This window comes from Sprattus sprattus, assembly GCF_963457725.1.
Source record: "Sprattus sprattus genome assembly, chromosome: 10".
Taxonomy (NCBI): domain Eukaryota; kingdom Metazoa; phylum Chordata; class Actinopteri; order Clupeiformes; family Clupeidae; genus Sprattus; species Sprattus sprattus.
In genome coordinates, this window is record NC_137908.1 from 9,159,663 (window position 1) to 9,182,686 (window position 23,024).

Genomic DNA, 23,024 nt, shown 5'->3' on the forward strand with positions numbered 1-23,024 from the left:
TGGCATTTCTACCTACATTTAGTTTTTTTTTTTTCTCTTTTTTTTTTTCTCGATTTGATTTGCACTTCTTGTTTTCACAATTGATATTACTTTGAAATTCATGTACAAGTCCATGTTGGATTAAGACAGGAACTGCTGGTATCTGACTGTGAGGCATGCTCCGTCTCCCTCCCTTTGGAGGAAGGTCTGTCAGCAGTCTGGCGGAGAGACAGTACGCAGGTCGCCATATGGCCCCTTATGTGACACAGCCAGATAAGCATGGACGGGTGGACAACAGGTGCATACGACCTACCAATGGGAAGACAGCTCCATCTCTCTCCCAAGACAGAGCCTCCCAGAGTTCAGTGGTTTTTCTTTTAATCGGCTCATGCTAACGGTACACACACAATTTTGCGGCAATCATTTTAAGGTTTCTTAGCTGAGGGGGGAAAGGGAGGGAGGGTTGTACGAAACTCCAAAGGGACTTCTCCTTCCCCCCCTCGTCTCACAATAGATTGTGCAAAGGCAGGCACTGATCACATGGTGCACCCAAAGTGTTTGTTTGTTGTTTCTTTTGTTGTAGCCCTCTCAAACTGTTCTATCCGTTAGCCTTCAGCTAGCGCCACCTAGCCTGTCATACCCACTCCTGCACTGGTTGTTTGTAGTAGGTGACGTTTTGCTGCACTCCTTTGTTCTTGAACTGAAAGATGGTGTAGACCAGGACCAGAATGCAAAGGGAGAGGATGCAAGGGATCACCACGGCAATGGCGTTGACGGTGCTCGGAACGTCGTTGATGGCCACCATGATGTCCACGTCATCGTGGGGCAGCTGACGGTCTTTGTTCTTCTCCATGTCCGATTGGTCACAGCCCATCCAGTCTTTTAAAATGGACTTGGGGTAGCCAGACTCTGCGAAAAGCTTGGAGTTATCAAACTTCCAGTAATCCTTTCCTTTGTAGAAGTAGGTGTACACTGATGGAAAAACAAGAGGGGACCAAAGTTAGACACACTGGACAAAACAGTGGTTACTAACAGTTAAAGGTTGAGTGGTTTGAGAATGGTCCCAAAAACACTGTGTACCTGTAAAGTGTACTAAAACAACAATGTACCTTGACATTTCAGTCATTCCAGCTCTAATTTTAACTCTAAATTAACATTTATTTGTCAGCACCACCCCACTTTAATATAATGATGTTAAAATATTCCTAAAGTGAAAGTGTATTGCTAGTTTGCTAGCATACTTTTTATGACGTGTATATATTTTCATGCATTCTGGGATGAATCCATGTGAATGTGAGCTCACTAACAGGTAACATTTACTGGTCTTGGAAACACTTAGGTGTTAAAGCTCAGTTTATGCTGTTATTCCCTTCAAAGTATGGCCTGAAGCATCTGAACTTAATCAGTGTTTTTTTTACTATAACAGGCTGACATTTGTCACGGCCATTTGACTGTTAAGGTCATACCTCAAATTGAAAAATATATATTAGGGAATATTTTCCTCCGAGTTGTGTTTTAATGGAATGAAAGGACATTGTCATTTCATTCAGAATGTCTTTAAATAAGAGCCTTTTCAGCACACAAACACTTGCTGACAGAATAACACACACACACACACACACGGGCACACCAGACAGAAACACACACACACTCAGAACACTCTCAACTACAGGGATCACTAAAGGTACTTGATTGATGAATTGCTCTGGGAATGTATTTTTCCTCCTCACACACCACCACACATTGAGAATCCCTGAAGAAATGGCTGAGCAACTGAAAAATCATGAGCTACAGACAAAACAAGCAAGCCAAATGGGCCGTACGCCCCTCGCTGACTCCCATTTCTCATGTTCTCATGTAGCCCCAGCTCCCTCTGTGAAATGTAGTGCAGGAGGTTGTGACATGACTCGCAGAAGTGATGATAGTTCCTTCCGGAAGGAGAGTCGGAGGACGCTGGGGAGCATCTCTGCCATTTTTTGCTGGAGCTGCACAAACATGAGGCATCTTGCTGCCCCACAGAATTAACCTCTCGCGACCCTGCTGCCACCAGCACTCTCAGCCAAATCCTTTGATACAGAGCGCAATAAATGGGGGTGCTTATGCAACAACAGAGGCGCCGCATACTGAATACCCTACTGACTGAAAAGTCCACCATTAACACTGTGCTGCTTCATGCAAAACGACAGCTAAGAAAGACACCATTTCATAAAGAGATCATTCAGATGGGGAATACAACCAATGTTACAGAATAACATGATTTTTCACTGGATTAGACCAAAGCAAATGAATCCAGAGTCTACTGGGTACTTTGGACCATTTGGGAGAATCCTATCAAATCTAGCAATAGCAGAAACAATGGTAATAATAGACGCTCGTACACATGTTGACATGTTGTAAACGAGGCAACATCACCACTGAATGATTTGATAATGCAGAGGTAAGCATTTGATGGTAGCGAATGAAAAATAATTCATAAGCTACATTACTCTGCAAGTCATTGATTTACATAGCTGTAGCCATTCCATGCGAATAAGCTTTTAAGGCTTTTTTCAGTCATTTTTGCAAATTCAGGCTTTTACAGCTTTTGAATATTGAGTGCCTACGAACTGGCGTTAACATAGCTTGCTCCAGAATATTGCAATTCACTCCAAATGGGTGACGTGTCGTCTATTTCTCAAAAGTCATTGGTACACATTTTTATCTTCTCTGACAATGGTGAAACGGTGTTTGTTCCAACTGCCAATGACATTTACCCGTGCAACAGCAGACAGCGACGGCCAGCAGTAACGGTCGATGTAATTAAAGGTTACTGCATGAAGGTCATGGTCATTATAATCATGCTGAACAACCTACCTATCTACCTGTTACGTGCCGCACAGTAATGGCCACGATGAGCCATGACACATAAATCATTGTGTAACAGCAGAAACCATTGGTTTGTTTCCACCAGCAATCAACCCTAAAATCCACTTCCTGTCGTCATGCTCACTCGAGAGGCAATAAAGTGCCCTTTAGTGTCAGTACTGGGGAGGGTAGGCCTCTGGGATATTGGGAACTGTTGGCAGACTGGAGAGCGGGCTTTAATAATACGATGAAGCTGAGTGATTAAGGGGGAGGGGGGCAGCACTGAATAAGGTCATACTCACTTCCCTCCCTGCTGACAAAAGCTCCTTGTGGAGCCTCAGGGATGCCTTTCCACACCGACATGGGCCGGGGGTAGCCAGTGTCGACCGTCCTCTTCTCCTCGTTGTAGCGCCAGTACTGGTTGCCCTTGAAGAAGTACGTCTTGGCCACGGACTCCCAGCGAACAGCGGTGTCGATGCCGTCCTGAGGGAGGCTGGTACCGAGCTCCACCAGGCTGTGTGGGTAGCCGGGCTCAGCGGTCACTTCTTTGAACACCCAGTACTTGTCACCTAAAAAGATGCCAAACGAAAACGAGAGACGCAGGTCACCTTAGAATTATTCTGGGGCAGGAATTCTGGGGGTGTTTGATGATTCCGATTTCTGATGGTGTTATGACACAAGAGTGCAAGAGGCCTGCTGTGCAGCGTTCTTATCGCAGGCTCCCAATCCCGACATTAATTAGTTCACTTTAGGCTAAAGGCCGACTTGTCACATTGATTTGCTCTGTCACTGCTCCCTTCTTCACTGTATTGACCTTATCTCATGCAATGTTTTGATAAAAAAAAGTTACTAATTATCTCTTCTGAAATGTGAACAAAACACTGTCATTAGAAAGCCTTGTGGAAAAAGAAAGGCAATAAAAAATTGAGCTCAAATATCTCCCTCTTTATACAAAGTGTACTCTCGAAGGTAACTGTGGAGAATCGTTGGGGAGGGTTTTTTTTCCTTCTTGCTAGTGCATCTGGTAGCATAGGGAGACAGAGGCTATAAATACCTGGCCCTAAGAACTCCCTGAGACAGCAGGGGCTAAATTACTCTGTGCGTGTGTGTGTGTGTGTGTGTGTGTGTGTGTGTGTGTGTGTGTGTGTGTGTGTGTGTGTGTGTGTGTGTGTGTGTGTGTATGTGTGGTGTCTGAGTAGCAGAAACAGAGTGTGTGTGATAGGTGTGTTCAAATGAATGGCTTCAGTGGTGCACTAGTAAGTAAGAGAGACACAGTGTTAAAAACGGGCTTTAATAGATCAGGGAGCAGGGGGATGGAGAAAGAAGAAGCGCCACGCATACCTTTGAAGAATACAAATTTCCCATCCGATCTCTCATAGGCTGCATCAATGCCGCGTGGCAGGCCCTTCCAGAACTGGTCGATCTGCATCGGGTAGCCCTCCTGCACCTTGTTGTTCCGCAGTCGCCAGAACCATCGGTCCTGGGAAGCCAGCAAGCAAAGAGGAACGCATCAATCACAGCTCATTATCATTTGGCTGCCGAGAAACTAGGACACGTCCAAACAACTCCCCAATGGCTGCAACCCACACGCAAAAAAAGAAATAACACAATCACTCCAATTCCGAATCTTTCTAACCACGAACAGCATTCTGCCTCACAATGCAGTCTCATGATTATTAAAAAAACGACTCGCTGACACTGTTTCTTTTTTTTGTTCCAGGTTATATGGGGTGAACAAATTGTGGTTACATATTTTGTCTCTTTGGCCCTTGTAATGTCCCTGATTTTTGCAGTCACTTGAAAAGCACATGAACACACTGCTGCAAAGCACAAACAGCACATCAAACATACCTACTGGCGTATGATTGTCCGGCAATATCACTGACTTATTTCACATATCAGAATTCAGCTTATATTGCAGTGATGTTGTGCAGTGCGTCTGTAAGGACATACATACTGAGGGCTATGTAGGGCTTCCTTTGCACGTAAATGAAGGGGCTATTATTTGATTCGATCTGATGAAGCTTAGCCTTTAAAGATGAAAAGACCCTGAATAGCTGCAACATATGACCTTAAAAGACATTTAAAGCAGGATCAAAGACATCCACTTGAATTTGTCCATACATATTCCTCCAACATCATATGCCTTTAAGAGCGCGCTTGCACTCATATTATTTCACATGAATTCATATTGGTTTGGAATGTGCTTAAAACATTTAAATATGCATTAAAAAAGGTTTTTCATACTGAATATTGTGAATATACCACTCAAAATGGCCAATCATGTACTGGTAGTAAAGCACACTGAATAGTGTAAATGTGTGCACAAATAGGGATAATCACAAAAAGGTAATAGGATCCTCTAAACTATACAAACCCTAAATTCACAAGCAGAAGTTTAGACCATTGTTTTTATGATCTCATGTAGCTCATCATTTTGTTCACACGCTACTATCAGACATCTCTGCAAGAGCAGTCAGGTGTGTCACGCAGCCACAGTAAGACTGAGCAAGGTTCCATTGAGAGCAGGCTCACCTTGAAGACGAACATCTCCCTCCGGAAGAAAGCCACCGTGTTGAAGTTCCCATCACATATATTGGGCTTGCCGTTGGACGGCCGGTCAAGGGAAGGCGGGCGTGCGGGGCGCGAGGAGCGGTCATGCTTCTTGTCGCTGCGGCGCGCCGGGAGCGTGGGTAGCGGCCGTGTGGGCTCCATCATGGCGGTGGGGACACCTGCAAGAGCCACGTTACCTCGTTAACCTTTCAGCTCCCCCAAGCAGCAGGCGAGAGAGTAAATGGCAAACCTTGATGGGCCAAATGGCCGGGTCACCCCGGTGGCATTTTGTTATTTCTGAGGGAGCTTCGGGCCAGAGCCGGAGGAGCGTTAAAATGTCATTGTTTAAAGACTGCTGTGTGGATAAACCTGACTTAACCTGGTCCCTATATCAGAGAGAGTTCGGGCCTATGAGGACACACATGCACACACACAGCCCTGTGCTGGCTCTTTAGAATGAATTCACCTTTACTGATGCTTATAGGCAGGGACATACACCACTGAACACGGAACAGAACGCACCGTAAATCTTCTGGATCCCTTGGAGGTCATCGAGCGGAAGCTTGAAGTTGTGTGTCTCCATGTACTGGTAGAAGGGCGCCATGATCGCACTGGGGTCGTTGGAATGTTCCAGACCCAAAGCATGGCCCAGCTCGTGCACAGCCACCAGGAAGAGGTCATTCCCTGAAAGGTACAAGTAATTGGCACATTTAATTTATATTAATTAACAAGAGCAATCCGAGATTTCTGACCTCCAGCAAGGAGGTACACAAATCCGGATCCAGAATCCAAGGACCAAGATCCACCTCTTGTGAAAATTTCAGAAAGATCCGCCCAGTAGTTTCTGAGAAATCTTGTCCACAGACAGACGGACAATTAAATAAATTAACGGACCCGATCGCATAACCTCCTTGCTGGAGGTAATGACAGTGAGATGGGCCCAACAAACTCCTAGTTGCATGGATAGCACAGCTCTACCAGATCCGGAGACCTGGACCGGACCAGGACCCGATGTGGGCCTGAATCACGGCCGGATCTCGAGTTCAACTGCTATCCTGGCTGCTACCCACCCGCCTTCAGACATCTCAGACTTGAGAGCAGAAGTCACTCGGCCACCGCAAAGTCAGGCCGAGCGCGGACAAAGTATTTTGCGGAGACAAGGGGATGATTGGTGCCATTTTCTCCCCTTCTCAGACGTGTTTTAGCGCATCCCTTTCTTTCTCGCCACAAGAGTTTCATGGCGTTTATTTGCAGGGGATCGCACGGGTCGCACCTCGCTGTCTGAGGTCACCCCCCATGTGCCCCCACATCACAGGTTTGCTCATGAGTCAGCTCTGGAGAGCTCCTCCAATCACTCTCCCCCTTCTCTTCTTGCTGTCTCCTTTGGTCTGCAATGCCCTCTTTTTGTCCCTCTCTTCTTCCCTCCATGTCTCCGTCTAACTATCTATTTAATTTGACTACCCACTAATTTTATCCCCCCCTAAACTCCCTGTTTTTTTTCTTCTGTTTTGTCTAATACTGTACTTGTCATTTTGTCCAGCCTACTTACTGATTTGTTTTTGTTTTGTTTTTCCTTCCTTGAGATTATAAATAGAATATGTCACCGAGAGAGCGGCTTGTCCTCTCCTACGAGGAGATTATCTGATCTGCAGCATGGCCGCCTCCCTCTGTGAACATATGGTGCGCTGAAGGGTAATAAAGGAATCTTTAATACAGAAATCCATTCAGCTTTCGCTTTCATTTCATGCTCCAAGGTCCTCTGCCTGAGGTAGAATCTAAGGACAACTTTGCAAAAGTCGTATATAACTATGTCTTTATCAAACCAGTGGTGTGTGCACGTGTGTGCCTGTATGAATGCACGCAAATGAGACAGAGAGAGAGAGAGAGAGAGAGAGAGAGAGAGAGAGACTGAAAAAGCAAGGGAGAAACCATATGAATGTGTGTTTTGGCATGTACGTGTTTGTGCATCATTAAAGTAGCATTATGCAGTAATTGTACTTCAGGGTAAGCAGTAAGCAGTTTTACCTTAAAATAACAGCTTTAAAGAAATTGGGGCGCTACAATGACCTTTAATATGGAGAATAGCCTACATGCCATTGCCATAGCAGGGTCCGTAGGCAAATGACTGCGTTATGTAGGTTTGCCTGAAGCCGCCCGGTTTTTACTGTCTGCCGAACTAGTAAGTAGCTTATTTGCCGTCTTGCTTGGTCTTGTGTTGCACTTGATTGATGTGTGACTGTGTTAGGAAAGTTGTTGACTAACTAGTTTGTCATAATGTCAACGTAAGCACATTTCAAGAGATTTCACTAGTTTTAGCCGCTAGCATCTCGTTAGCGATTAGTAATTGATCTGTTATGCTGCTTTAAACGTGCAGTACAAAAGTGTGTCGCTCAGTCTAAGCCACTTTATTTGTTTCCCATTTTCCAGACTGTGTACGAACACCAGAGTACACACACAGAAGAGACAGCTAGAGGTCTGAGAGGAGAAATACACTGAATTTAGCAAAAAGTCTACAGGATTAGAATAATGGACTGTGCCCTTAATGGAATGAGGGGTCATAGCTTGCATGACCATTTACAACCGAAAACTATCTCAGGTAATGAAGTGAGTACTCGAAACTGGTTGGATGAAAATCCCTCCTTTCAATACCACTGCCCGCCCCCAACCACATCCCAATTGCTGCCCACCATCCCTTTATCCAGCACACCTTCTGATTCCCATACGCTTCTGCAGTGGTACACACTACCACCTCTGCATTGTTGCGATACATGTTTGCGACCTTAAAAATCTCGTTCTTCCCTTCCAATGTCTGCTTTTGTCCCCAGTGACACGGTCGGGGCTTCTTCTTCTTCTGAGGGCTGTGTGACTGTCACCGGGGGTCGGGATTCCCCCTGGATGCCATGTACCTCTGTGTGTGAGTGTGAGTGTGTGTGTGTGAGTGTGTGTGTGTGTGTGTGTGTGTGTGTGTGTGTGTGTGTGTCTGTTCTTCTCTCAACGCTCGTCTCTCTGTCTGCCTCGGTTACGTCTCCTCCTGACTCTCCCCCCAGTGATCTGCTTTCTTCCCCATCACCTCGCAGGGTAGAGGAGGGGAGGTGAGGGGAAGGGAGAGGAAGGGAGGGGAGGACTCACTCTCATTCATCTCACACATGGCGTAGGTGAGTGAGGTGCATATAGATGGGAAAGTCACACCAGAGCAGTAACTCAATTAACTGCCACACGGCAGATGTGTAAAATTGCTTTTGTGTTTGTTTGTGTGTATGAGTGTGTGGGTGCGCACACGCAATGCTTTGTGCATTGTGGGTTTCGTGTTGTGATTTGTCTCCAAGCAGTAGTGTAAACATTACCCTAAAAATTACAATAAACCTTGATTGGCAGTAGATGTGAGTAGCAAAATCTAAAGTGTTAACAGTTAACTAGCCAGTGCTGCTATCACTATGTAGGTTCATCATGTACTGAGTATTTATACCTGGACATTTCACTGTTACATTAGTATCTAGAATATTGGAGCAATTGACATATTAGTCTGAACATGGTCTCTCTCTCTCTCTCTGTCTCTCTCTCTCTCTCTCATGGTCTCCTTCTCTCCATTTTCCCTTTGCCTCATTGCCATTTTTTATTCTTGCGCTGATCAAGTGCTCATTACTATTCAATTCAACATTGATCTGTGAGTCATTCATCAGCGGGTATCAGCGAGTGAGGGAGTATTTCTCCGCCCCGTGATTCATTGCGTTGCTGGCCCCTCTGCTGCCCCTGGGGCCTGCAAAGAAACTTTCTGTCTCCGATCCAGAAAGCCACAGCTCACACAAGTGTGCCTCTGCGATCAATACACATATTTGAATGTAATTATCAAACCCAGTGACACTCTGCTCCCTGCAGTGGTTATCAACCTTTGGCAGAGAAAACAATAGAGTTAGCAATTTGGTGCTTTTTTTCTGTCAATATTGAATTAACCATTATGTTTGAGTCATCAAAAATAATATTAAAATCACTACCGCATTACGTTTTCAGATTGGTTTCCATACCCATAAGCCTGTAGGAGATGTTCGTAATAAAATTAATAAAATTCACTTGAATGTATAGTTCAGTTTATAAAGTATAATCCCGACTTCGGTCCCATAGGAATAGGAGTATTTGATTGATGTAAATCTCATGCTGTTCACATAACTATTGCATCAGTATTGCAACTATTGCATAAGTGTTCATTGGTGGCATTAGTCAAATGATCCTGTGTTTTGATTCAGACATGTATAACCTGTACTAGTAGTTCAAATGACCCTGTGTTTTGATTCAGACATGTATCACCTGTACTAGTAGATCAAATTATCCTGTGTTTTGATTCAGACATGTATAACCTGTACTAGTAGTTCAAATGATCCTGTGTTTTGATTCAGACATGTATCACCTGTACTAGTAGTTCAAATGAGTTGCTCACCGTCATGATTTGCATTCCCTAACGTCCACGGCTCATCCGAGTCGAAGTGTGTGTCACCTCCGATGCCAGGACCAGGAAAGTAGGCATGGGCCAGAAAGCCTCCTTCGCCATCGAACGGAGAGCTGTCACCGTGGAACCCTGAGGCGAAGAAGATCATGATGTCTGCCTCCTTGCCCAAAGCCTTCATCTCCTTGGAGTCCACCTCCTGAAAGGTCAGAGGGGTCACCGTCTGCCACACGTCGAAAGCTTGTCGGATCGCTTTCTTTGTGTCGGCCTCGCCCACTTTGGGTGTATAGTTGTGTATGCTGGTGACAAGGAAAGCAAAAGAGAGTTTGACAGTAAATAACGTGACAACAGTCAAACTCTCATCATGATAATTCTACATACTACCACAAACACTGAGATATATGTTTATACAGTGATACAAAAAACATCTTTCATGTACACCAGATGATAAATGGAAATAATGTTCTGATAGACTTTTGTCTTGCATGTTGTAACTGCATGTATGTCTTGACTGCATAAATGGTGTCAATAAAAAATTGATCACAAAAAAAAAATACATCTTTCATCTGATAATGCAAAGTAATAACATTGTGATATGTACATGGGAGTATTTAATGTACCCCAGAGTGCTATTCCAGGATGTGATGAGGATCAGCTGAAAGCCCATCACTCCTGAAATTCCATCATCTGAATGCCTTTGTTCCATCTGTTGCTCTTGAATCATTACTAATGACCATCAAAGATAGCTTATGCCAAATCTCGCTGTATTAATCTTCTTCGATCCACCGATTCGTCCAATACTACATGTCAGAAATGAACCCCTACGCTCCTCAACTTGGGCACAGAAAACATGAACTGTGGCTAGCAAGCCCAGCGCAGCGCAGCCTCTCATCTGAGTACACACTGCTTAAGCGCTTACATAATAGTATTATAATCTGCGTAAATGTTGAGAAATATGGGGCAAATAGCAAGCCAGGCAAATGACCTAAGGCAGAGGCAGATAGGCCCTTTTTTAACACATAACTGATGACATTGAGTAATGAAAAAATGAGAGAAACTGCAAAAAAAAAAAAAACACTTTAACAATTTAAATCAGACAAGCCTTATTGAGTAGAAAAAAATGAGACAAAAGAGAAAGGTATTTTTTTCTGTACTTCAGCAATGTTAATGCTTTTTTTTACGCAACACACCACATTGCAGCTTTACACAGAAATCATAATGACTATACTAAGCAGCCTATACAGAAAACAGCCTTCCTGGAAGGTACATGATGATAATAATAATGTGACCTAGTGCAGCCAGCAGACTTGAGAGACGAGTCCGAGAGCCAGCTTTTCTCAACGCTTCCTCTGCCTGATGCTCCCTGACAATCCTCAAAGATCAAATCAAATTCACTAGCCCAGACAGACTAAATATAGAGCGCTGAACACAGGGAGAAAGGGGGAAAGCATTTAAAGGTACAGAGCTCCTGCCTCCTTTCACATGGAGACAGGAAGGAACTCATGGAGGAAAAAAAAAAAGAAGGAAAAAAAGAAGCACTCTCCTCTCTTTTCTCCTGTCCACAGAAGAGTGGATGGGTTCTTTTACTGCCTTGGGGAGGCATTTCAGCAAGCGTTGGCTGCATTGCATAAGTGAGAAGTGTACCCAAAACATATTCACAGGCCATGGAATCTAATATGCAGGAAATAAATAAATAAATAAACAACACTAACAGAGCTAGCTTTAGGCAGACGCCGTAGAACTAGTGGCTAAAACATCCTTCTGCCAGAGCTGTGTCAAAGAGCGGGCTCATATTAATAGCTTCTGAGGCGCTCTATAACAATTTCAGTATTGATATAAATATTTCACTTTTTCGGGGTGGGGGAGGTGGGGGGGAGGGGGTGGGGGGGGGTGATGCCCTCATGTCTTCATTACCATTGTTGAAATATCTCTTGCATGGTGCTTACATAACAACATTACAATATCTTTAGCACTTCGAGGGATGCAGCTCAGAGCATAAAAATATAAACAATGAATGCATCACTGTCAGACCACGTTATAGAAATTCTTGGCTTTAAGGCTTTAGATGTCAAACAATTCCCCATGAGTACCATGCATCTATCCCTCCATCTCCCAGTCCATCATTCTAACCCATCTTTCCATTAACCCACTCGTCCGTACATCCATCCGTACATCCATCCATCACTTCATCCATCCATCAATCCATCCATCCAGTACATAGCTTCCTATTTAGCACAATGCCAGCTGATAGCATGTACCGTACTACCGGCCTCTGCTTCAGTGATAATAGTGCCTACTGCATCCTTAGCACTGACATCCTAAAAACAACCCCTCCTCCTGCTGGCGTTAAACCCACTCTGCCTTAACACAGGCGCCACAGTGTGTTCAGTACAGCACCGAGTGTGTGGGCAATTCTCTTTCAGCGCCGAGCCCCATGCGATCTTGGCACTTGTGCTTTTGTTCTCCTTTTTCGAACAAAATGTACCCTGACATCTAGATAAGAGTGTGCGTTGAATGAATCACTTTAACAAAATGAAAAATAACATTTGAGTGAGTAAAGCCCCGTGAATGCGTCTGCATTGTCTTTTTTGTTTAACAAGTTAAGGAAATGGCTACGCCTACTGAACCAAGAACGTGGTGCATTTTTTGGCAGCGCACCAACTAAATGCAGCACATTTTCATTAGACTGGAAGGGGAGATAGATAAACCATGTTTATACTTCACCTGTAGGAGATCTGTTTGTCCCTCCATTTTTGACCAGTGAGGGCAAAGCGTTTATTCCGCCTTCGACGACTGATGCTTGGGTGATCTGGGACACCGCACCGTGGTTTCCTCATCCACCTTTCGGAGGACACAAACACAATGCAAAGGTCAGAGAGAGAGAACGAGAGAACGAGAGAGAGAGAGAGAGAGAGAGAGAGAGAGAGAGAGAGAGAGAGAGAGAGAGAGAGAGAGAGAACGAGAGAGAGAGAGAGAGAGATGGGACAGCAACAAACCATGCAAAGGTCAAATAGATCAACATCAATCAGTAAACATCAATAATGTGAGGGCAAAGATATCATGATATCTTTCCTCTGCCAAACACACATTACTTTTATACTGAATACTACACAGGAGCCTCTCATATACTGGACAACTTCATCACTATACTGTTGAACCAGGGGCTATATAAAACCATTGGTCTACCTATTCCTGATGCCCTGATGTATGATTTAGTAGCAGAAAAAACAGCAACCACATATAATCCTTTATGAAGCTCTTGGAGACTTGTCTTCCTTAGCAGAAGCAAATCTACACTGACCAAAACTCTTACTGTTATATATTAATAGAAGATTCATTAGTTTTGTCCAGTAGATAGCAGGAATCAGGCCATTTATATTTGTTTTATCTACGCAGCTCTTGGACTAATCGGAGTGTGTTTGTGTGTGTTCGGCCCAAGCGTTTTGGTTACTCACTCAATGGTGGTCTGATCCAGCACCCCCGTCACCGGGATGCCATAGAACCGCTGCATAGCAGCGACAGCAGACTGCATGGCTTTCTCCGACCGGATGTCCGACAGTCGGATGTTGTGGGGGAGCAGGTAGCCATAGTTCTTCAGCCACGTCTGCAGAAGGCGAAGGCACAGAGAGAGGGAGAAAGGGGGGAGGGGAGAGGAGAAGAAGGTTGTCAGTAGCCCATCAGACAGCTCATATCCACACCGCGCTCCTGCTTGCGGCTTTCATCTCCCCCTAGGATGGGCACGGAGAGCAGAGCCTGTTTTATAGCACTGCACACATGAGGAGGCCCCCCTGTAATTGAGTTCATGGCAGAAGGTCGATTTTGATCCTAAATATTTTAATAGAAGGTGGCTTCACAACCTTCCCTCTGTTCTCAGCGGGGCCCCTACACTATCATTACTTCTGAAGTCTCCGGAGAAGACTCACAATCTACAAACCCCATCATAGGCTGCAGGTGGACTTAATGGAGGAATTCACATCCCAAACTGGCACGCCGTGGCTGAAAAATATTTGGTGCAGCAGAAACCAGGTGTAATGATATTAGGTAAATGTGTGCACCTTGGAACAAATTGTAGACTTTTATGATCTTGAGTGCTGATGAATCGCTGGCACGATAAAATAGAATTATCACACACAAAAACAAAAAATGGCTAGAGGCAGCAGCGCATAGTGAGAGGTTTGCCACATCACAACACATCAATGCATCACACCTCTGATCCTATTAGTGAGACAGCTAAACCCGGCCTCACATCTGCGAACGATACAGCTGATCTAAACCGCCAAGTTAATCTCCCTGAACGAATCCTTCACCTCTCTCTGTCTACGCACACTTGGCTCAGAACGGGAGAAGTCATAACGATAAAGTACATTTATTAATTATTATTAAAGACATTATTGTGGAAATAAATTTAAATAGAGTTCTTCAAGTGTATGCCTAAGGGTTTGTGCACAAACAGAAATAGATCAAATAAAAATGACGACGGAGAAAGTAAGCCCCTCTGACTGGCCAAACAAAGGCGTTCTTACGCCCCTGACAATCAGTGAGGAACTCGCCACTCCTGCGTCCACCGGCTAAGAAGAGAAAGACGACAGGCACACAGAGAGGGCAGTGGGGGGGGGGGGGGTGTAGACCAGGCAGGGTCGTGACACTGGTAATGTTGGCGCTCGGCACCCAAAACCTACAGATGTACCGAGGGAAAATCACTCCATTTAAATAATTCACCAGAGCTATAGCACAACAATTACTACAGCGCCATTAAAGCACAACAACACGACGAGCAGATTCATACACACAAAGCCTCAAACAAATGGAAGACAATGGATTCCTCATCTCTCTACTGGAGCAGAGAAGGGGGGGGGGGACGCAGAGTGCCAGCAATTTGGTGAAGCATCTGTGTGCTTATCTTCTCCCAGGAGTCACCGGGTAAAAATATCCACACCACTTCGCCAGTGCTGCCGAGCTTTGAAAATGGCCAATCTTCCCTCACGCCTGAACGGGATCCTGTGGCCATTTTCGACAAAATATATCTGCAATTTAATGTCAGGGATAAAAACTAATTTTAGGTACGGAGATATAGCGCACCAGCTGGAATGTATTTGGGGAGAGGGGGATGACAGACCTCCTCCCTGAACAGCAGGTACTGAGCAGTTGGTTAAGCCTGAAGAGCAGGTGCTACCACATTATCAGCAGCATGCACCAGGCAGAAGATTTGGAATTTAAAATACCACCGTGGTCCCTTTTGGGTGGGCCTCGTTGCAAATCACCTCCGAGAGACGTCTCTTCAAAGTCACACCCGGAGTTATTACGAGGTGTTTAAGCAGACTTCAAAAAGTGTTCGTCAAGACTTCCTATAAGCACGATCAGCACTTAACCAAACTACACTACCCTACACTGCACCAGACTACACTTCACTACACTACATTACACTACACTGCACCATACTACACTACACTACACTAAAATGCACTACACTACACTACACTACACTACACTACACTACACTACACTACACTACACTGCACTGCACTGCACCACACTACACTACACTACACTACACTACACTTCACTACACCTCATGGCACTACACGACACTACACTACACTGCACCACACTACACTACACCTCACGGCACTACACGACACTACACTACACTACACTACACTACACTACACTACACTACACTACACTACACTACACTACACCTCACGGCACTACACGACACTTCACTACACTACACAACACTACACTTCACTACACCTCATGGCACTACACGACAGTACAGTACACTACACTACACTACACTACACCACACTACACATTTCATTGCTCTGCCTCCACTTTCAAAATTAGCTACAGTTGAATCTTAAGCTTTGTGTGCCAATGCCTCACACCACCCCACCCTACCCCAACCCACCCCACACCGCCCCTAGTCTAGACTGGTAAACACCAGCGAAACCTCCAGAGGAACTACCTTACTACTACTTCTGCCCTATCTGACTTTACCCTACCATGTCATCAACTTTATGGATCCACAATACAGAACACAAGAACAACACATCGAAAAAAGTGATCAACCCTTCGGCCATTTGCGGGCAGCAGCGTGGGGCTGTGAGTCAGTCGATATTGGACGGTGTTCATTACTGCTGAGGCATCATATAATAACATAAACAGGCTGTCATAGGGTTTCATAGGGTTTATGCCACTCCAGTGCTCTATATTGAGTTAACTTGCTGTTCCGTTGTTCAAGTCTGACTAAGTAGTAGCTGACTAATATGTTTGCGATCTACTCACCCTCATTAACAACAATATGCTGATCACTTAATTTAGAGAATATATATGAGAGCAAATGACCTACAACTTGATTGATGATATCTGAAGCATATGCTCCAGTTCTCCTGCTGTTAAAACAATCAACATCCTTTATCCCACATTATTTATTTTCTTGTGCACTAGTAAATACCAGAGACATGTTTTATGGTCTCATTCCAGCAAGCTCTCACACTTTGTTCATCAACACCGTGTAACATGAAGCTTTAACTGCACTGGTTGTGCACCCTTGTCTAATGGGTATCTACAGGGGATAGCTGAGGCCACGTGAGCACGCTCCATAACCTTTCAAACGGCCAGTAATCATTGGTGTGGGGGGGTGATTTGAGATAGGGTGACCAAGCCATGGGGTGGGGGTGGGGGGGATATCGATCGGAGGAGCACCATGACTTCACGTCTAGCATATCATATTCCACAGTAGCAGAGGGGACCACACAGTCCCTAGGCAGGGATGACCAATAAGTGCCAGGATATGGATGATGTAAGGTCATCCCTATCCCAGTGTCAGGCAATGGCATCCACATCTTGCCTCTTAACAAAGCTGACCGAGGGAGACACGTTGCGAGAGGGATGGAGGAGAGGGAAGCCGAGCCTGAGACAGACAAAGTGACAGGGAGGAGGACTGAGGCAAAGAGGAACAACAAATGGAACAGACGTTCAAAACGACACGACAGAATGGAGAAGAGAAGGAACGAGCGGAGAAATGGAAGAGGGAGGGAAAAGGCATACAGTAGATGGCTGATGGGGGAGGGGGAGTACAGTCGGTTCAGGCTGAGCGATCGAGCGAGCGAAAGAGGGAGGGAAAGAGGGAGGGAGAGAGAGCCAGTGGACGAGCAAACAAAGGAAGAAAGCATGACTGCCTCAGAGAGCCCGAAGCAGGACAAGAGCAGCACTAAACACTGATCATGCTACTCACAGGTGAAACCACAGCAACAACATCATGTACTACTACTCCAGATTACTGCTGTTATTATTATCACCACCCCCGATAGGGCAGGGACTGTGTGGTAACTCTGTGCAATATTTAATCAAGGCATTTAATAATACTGTAAGTACTGATACTGAAAATACTGAAACAGTTCTCAACAACATGCTGTCAACAAAAAACATTATAATTAGTATTTTATATTATTATAATTTTTTTTTATCATATAACGTGTAAAGAAAAACTACAGTACACCAACCCAAGAAGAAAACCATTGTGGGCTCTTAACATCATACCCAGAGCAAATTGTGGGGGTGGGTCAGACTGTTGTCAGTCAAAACAATGATTTTTTTTCTGTCTGTTGACGAGGCAGCATTTTGTTTTGTTTATTTTGTCCCTTCTCTTCTCTTCCTCTCTGTTCCACATTGAGTACCTTAAAGAGACGTATTGAAGGCAAAAAATACTTTTAGGCAAGCGAACTACATGTAAGCTGTCCCTGAGTTAGTGCCTTTAGTGTGAAGAACTGCAATGCATCTTCACATGGCTTGTTGATACTGCAGCTGATTCATTCACGAGTGACACATTTCTATGTTCAATGTTGGGGCTGTCTAGACCCATAACATCTTTTCAAGAATACCATCAAATTCAACCGCCCATCACAGACTTGTTTTTTAGGGGGTGGGTGTGAATGTGTGTGTGTGTGTGTGTGGTGGGGGTGGGTGTGGCATTAATATTATGAGACAAAATCCAGTGCCTCAGTGGATGTCAAAACAAGAAAATTCAGAGCCACAGGACAGTTCAGTTGCTGTCTCTGCCTAAGGAGCGGGGGAACGAGCGCGGCCGTCTTCGACTTCATCTGAGCACTGCCGTCTGACTCATGGGCTCTGATTTGATTCTGTTGATTTTGAGAGTGATGCGACGCATCAACAAGCTCTCCACCAGCTCCGTTCATGTACAAAAACCACGCAGCGTGGAACCCCTGAGATTCAGCAGTGGGGCGACGTCAAACCGCACGGCTAAAAGACAGCAAATAAAAAATATCTTACAGTGAGCTATATAGGCCAAGTGTTCAAATGTTACACAACTCAATGCAGAAGCACCACGGCATCGAGTCCCCAGTGCCTTTTGTGTCCTCTAGCAGACTGTGCATAAAGCTCCAGTGCTGTACATTACAGCTCTTCATAGGCTGCCCAGATCTCTCATCTGTGATAAGAGCAGTGACACAAACCGTTTACATGATCAGACTGATACGCCGTAATTGCGAACAACAAAGAGATGACGGATAAATCTGTCCTTCACAAACAAGTCAGATGTTCAGTAATGTAGCTGCAACAACACAAGCATATGTGAAGAGCACTAATATAGTTCTGGGCTGGATTATTTCAATGTGCAGCAAATCATGTGTGGATTGTTTTGTGCTCTACTGTGCTGTGGTGTTTTTGTTTTTGCTGTGTTTTGATTTGGTCCTCTGACAGCTTATAGGCTTAGAGCCGTCCATGACATGGCCCTTTCTAAATCTGTATAAGGATGACCCTCATCAAAGATCCATTGTCAAAGGGCCAGTCTTACACAGAAACAGCAATTAATTCTTGTCCCAAAGACTGGAATTAAGGCATTGCTTTGTCTTCTGAATCGAAAAAAGTATTATAGCATCAGAGATTAGAAGCTGTCAACATCACTTTCCTTTTAAGCATGTCTCTCTGTTTTTCCATATACGTCACGTCACGTATATGGAAAAACAGAGAGCCATGCTTAAAAGGAAAGTGATGTTGTAATTGCACATGACTTTCAAACCAGGACCACTGGCAGGCTGTAAATTCTAAAAATAAAAGTTTAAGAAAAAAATATCGCCATGGAAACTGCCATTGTTCAAGTACACCTGGCATGCATATAACAATAAACTGATACACAGAATATAAGCTAAATTGGACGGTATCGCACCACCATAGGAAAGAAACAGAACACAGAGGAAAAACAAGCTCATTTCTCTGGATTCATGGTGTGCCAGAATGATGAAGGATTCATACAAATCCACCAAACTGCTTATGCTTAAATGTTCTCCTTACTGAAACTAGCTGTCAGATTATGTGAATGAGAGGCTGTTTTTTCAACTGTTCTTCAATTCAATCTGACAATCCGCCCTGGATATTGGGTACCTCATAGGCCTCCATACTGTTTTCTGACACAAGTGCGAGTCATCGTAGCTCTCATGTTTTTCAACATTTTATCGTGTGCCGAGTGTCTGGAGACCTCAGAATTACACAGTGGTACCCCGCTACATGGCACAGTTTCCTCAGCAGTTGCTCTTCCCCTACTGGGGACCAAGGGCCTCTGTGACACAAATGTGCCAATTGGCACACTCTTGGCCAAAGAGCTGGCGCGGTCACATCGGCAGCAATTATTTACGTAATGTGACCCTCTCAAACTCGTTGGTGACACAACACCCATTGAAATGCCCAAATGGAAGGTTAAAACGTTGCAAGGGCCTTCTTCTGGCAAAACAGTCGGATCAATTAAGAACTGGAAGAGAAGACCTGCTCTGACAGTGGGGTATGGACTGTGGCTTAGGAGCTCTGCTAGGAAGAAAGGACAGCAGCTGAAGGCAGATGGCAATTGAAAGGCTGGTCGACATTTGTGCCTGTTTGTGCGATTTCAGTAATCTGAAAATAGCCTAGTAAATTGGTTTTCAATGGGCGCAAACAGTTATCTTTGCAAGTGAATAATTGTGACTGACAGCTCCCCTCCCCTGTACCCAGAGTGTGAGTCATAGGGGACGTGGGACGCTCATGGCCCACCACTGAGGCAATGCAAACCAAAAAGGACGGTTTTCTGTTGACAACAAAACTGAGGCAATGTCGAGACAAGGCAGGGAGGATAGGAAGGACCAATTATCTTTAGAACAACCATCACTGTACTCATCATCATCACCACTATCATCATCATCATCATCGTCCTAATCATCATCAACCCAGCTAATCAGGACTCTTCATATACTTAGGCTCGAGGTGAGGGTAGCAGACTGCTTTTTCCGGTTGAGTGGAAGCACAGACACATCTAAGACATGGCTGGTCGTCCAGATGCCATCTTCTCATTACTAGTCGCATGGCTTCACTTTGAGCGTCATGAAATCATTCGGGACCTTTGTGTTGTCTGAATGCAAATTCCTGATGAGGCAATGGCCTCATCTTGTTTATCAGCACAGCTGGTACAGTGAGATGGTATTTATCATCCAAAAAAATAAAAACACAGGAAATGAGAGGTTTAACGGTAAAGGCACGCAAGTCCATGTTCAACAGGGTCATTTGGGTTGAGATGCCTTGTTCCGGGGGATTATTTGTACAGGCCGTGACTGCACTCATGACTGAATTTGGATGCATCCCTGAAGTTGACTCATCCGTAGCTGTGCATTGTTGCTCTGAAATCACCTCAGGCTGTTCATTTTGCCTCAATGTCTAGCCACCGTATTGCTATCTTTAATAAGGTACATAGAGGGCTGCAGAGGTAATCTCCATAAACACACCTCACAGACCGCGAACCTAGGTGGATGGTGGAACAACTGACTAAACAAAGCCTTTTGTGTGCGATTGCTTTTCAGCCGATACTTACACAGGCTGACAAACCAGAATTTAGCACTGCTGAGGAAAACAAAGACAGTGGGCACAACATTCTTATTTGTATCGTATGGCAACACTTTGGATCAAATGTTGTCTTTTTTAAACACACACTCATTATAAACCTGCACCTGACTGACATAAACATTGCATTTTGTTCTACAAAAGAGATACAGATGTTCATCCAAGTGCAAAGTGAAAGAGAACACTATGATGCCCTACACCCTATTACCAATAGTGCATTTCATATGACCTGTTAGAAAACATACATCACAACTTGACAGATATAATTTAATTCTACATCAATATTTTTCTGCTGAAAGTAACAAGCCATCGTGCCACAACGTGTGCTTGAAACTGTGTCTGTACCTGGCAGACGACCAATTGTGCGTACTTTTGAAACGATCAAATTCTGTGCAAAACAAACAAAACATATTGCCAGAGACAGAGCAATAAAAACAACTTGTAACAGGCCAAATATGTCAGCAATGCCCCCTCAACTCTCATGCATTTCTCTGCCTCTCAATAAATTATGGAGGAGCCTATATTTGGAATCGCAGAGGAAAAAAAACCTTGATTCTTTGTTCCACACACATGAAAGTATAGGGCTGAACACTGAACGCTGCCAGTGAGGACCAGAGTAAAAACTGGACAATTATTACAGTTGCACAGACAGTATTTTCCACGTTTTGGTTGATATTTCAGACATTCAAGACCCATTTGGGCATTTCCAAAGAGAATTACTTCATTATATGTCTATCAATCAATTGGCAGTTAACAAAGGCCATTTGATTGTAAGATATTTGTAAATTCATTTCTGAAGTCTTAGCGATGAACGTGGAATGTGAATGGGATTTAAATAGCATACAGTAGCGATCACAGTGTCGCAATGAAATTAACCAGGGATTGTTATCGCAGAACAATTTCTGTAATTGTTGTTTATGTCCATTGTGTAGTTGCTTGACTAAAGATTAAAGATCGAATGCAAGAAAAAAAACATTCCACGTCACGATCACTCACTGACGCTGGGTTAGTCAACAATACATCCATTCGTTAGAAATTCGGCTAAGTTGTTATTGCTTTCTATTGTAACGTTCCTGACATTATTGCATTGTCTTACATTTATGTTTGACTACAATTTCAGTGTGAGTACGACAATATAAAATATGCAGTCTAAATCGCCAAACAGACAACGAGAAACACAAGCCGTGCAGCTTGTTTATCAATTTTATTTATTTATATATCCATTTAAGTCATTATTTATTTATTTTGCCCTATTTCATTCGGTATCAAATTGTCGCTGTGACATGTGTGATGATATTTAGAGTCCAGATAATTTAACTGTAATTTTAAAATAAGTCCATGTAGAATGCAAGTATTTCAATTTGTGTTACGTTGCAGTGGGATGCTTAGTGGAGCGCCTAAAGGTCTCACACACCTCGCAAACACAAGCCCGGAGCCAGGAATACTGGCAAGATACACAAATCGATTGCATGCTTCGTTTTTCGAACATACCTCAACAATGAAGGTCTTCTCTTCACCACATAGCGAAACGACCCAGAATAAAAGGTGAAAATAACAGGTCTTCCAACAAAAACCAGGGAGCCCCGCTTTCCTTCTCTTCTCTCCCGCCCCCGCCATGACTGTCCCCAAATTCCCCCCTCAGTCAGTCTGCTTTTCGGTCTGATTTCCAGTCTTGTGTCCTTCTGTGCGTATCTTTATTCCTTGGAAGAATGGTCCTCTTATCCCTCTTTTCTCTCTGGTTAATTTTCACCGCAGACCAACCGCTAAACTCGGGAGCCCATTGCGCAGACTCTGTTCTTAAAGTGGAATGTCGAGCTGGGGCACGGTAGCATCTTACCGAGGATGGAGCATAGGAGGCTGCGTGTGGATGCAGTGCCCTCAGCAGACAGGCTAGGCGCTCTCAGCTCCACACTGTCTCACATCAATAGCGCTGCCACAGCTAAATACTTAATTATATAACTGGATAGCTTGGCAATCGGTGTAACCTAGTAGGTCTCCTCTCGCCACTGCGCAAATGCAACCGCTAATTCATTAATGGCGAACTGCAACACTATACGACATGCCGTCATGCTCATGCGTGTGCTTGTCAGTGACCATGGCACATACAGTATGCACTGAGACACATACATACAGAAATAAGAGCACAACGTAAGTAGGCCGTTTGCTAGCGTTGTGAAAATACAGCAGCTCAAGTCACCAGTAGGTTATTTACTATGTGGGAAGTTACACCACACCCGAAGTAACTGTTTAATGAACAAAATTGTAATTTTAAATTCCGACATGAAAAAGATAGCAAAATTAAAAACAACAACTGAACTGACAAACG

At 44.2% G+C, this 23,024-nt stretch overlaps 1 protein-coding gene across 1 annotated transcript; it reads right to left on the reverse strand.

Annotated features, from left to right (window-relative positions):
* Nucleotides 1-613: 613 nt before the first annotated feature.
* On the reverse strand, nt 614-22,315 carry mmp24 (matrix metallopeptidase 24; the record flags this gene model as incomplete). The annotated part of the gene is made up of 9 exons (XM_080846317.1): nt 614-951; nt 3,126-3,392; nt 4,165-4,303; nt 5,359-5,555; nt 5,899-6,060; nt 9,809-10,113; nt 12,539-12,655; nt 13,270-13,418; nt 22,190-22,315. 9 exons carry the CDS (start codon nt 22,313-22,315, stop codon nt 614-616), a joined length of 1,800 nt encoding a protein of 599 aa, XP_080702443.1.
* Between the last annotated feature and the right edge of the window lie 709 nt (nt 22,316-23,024).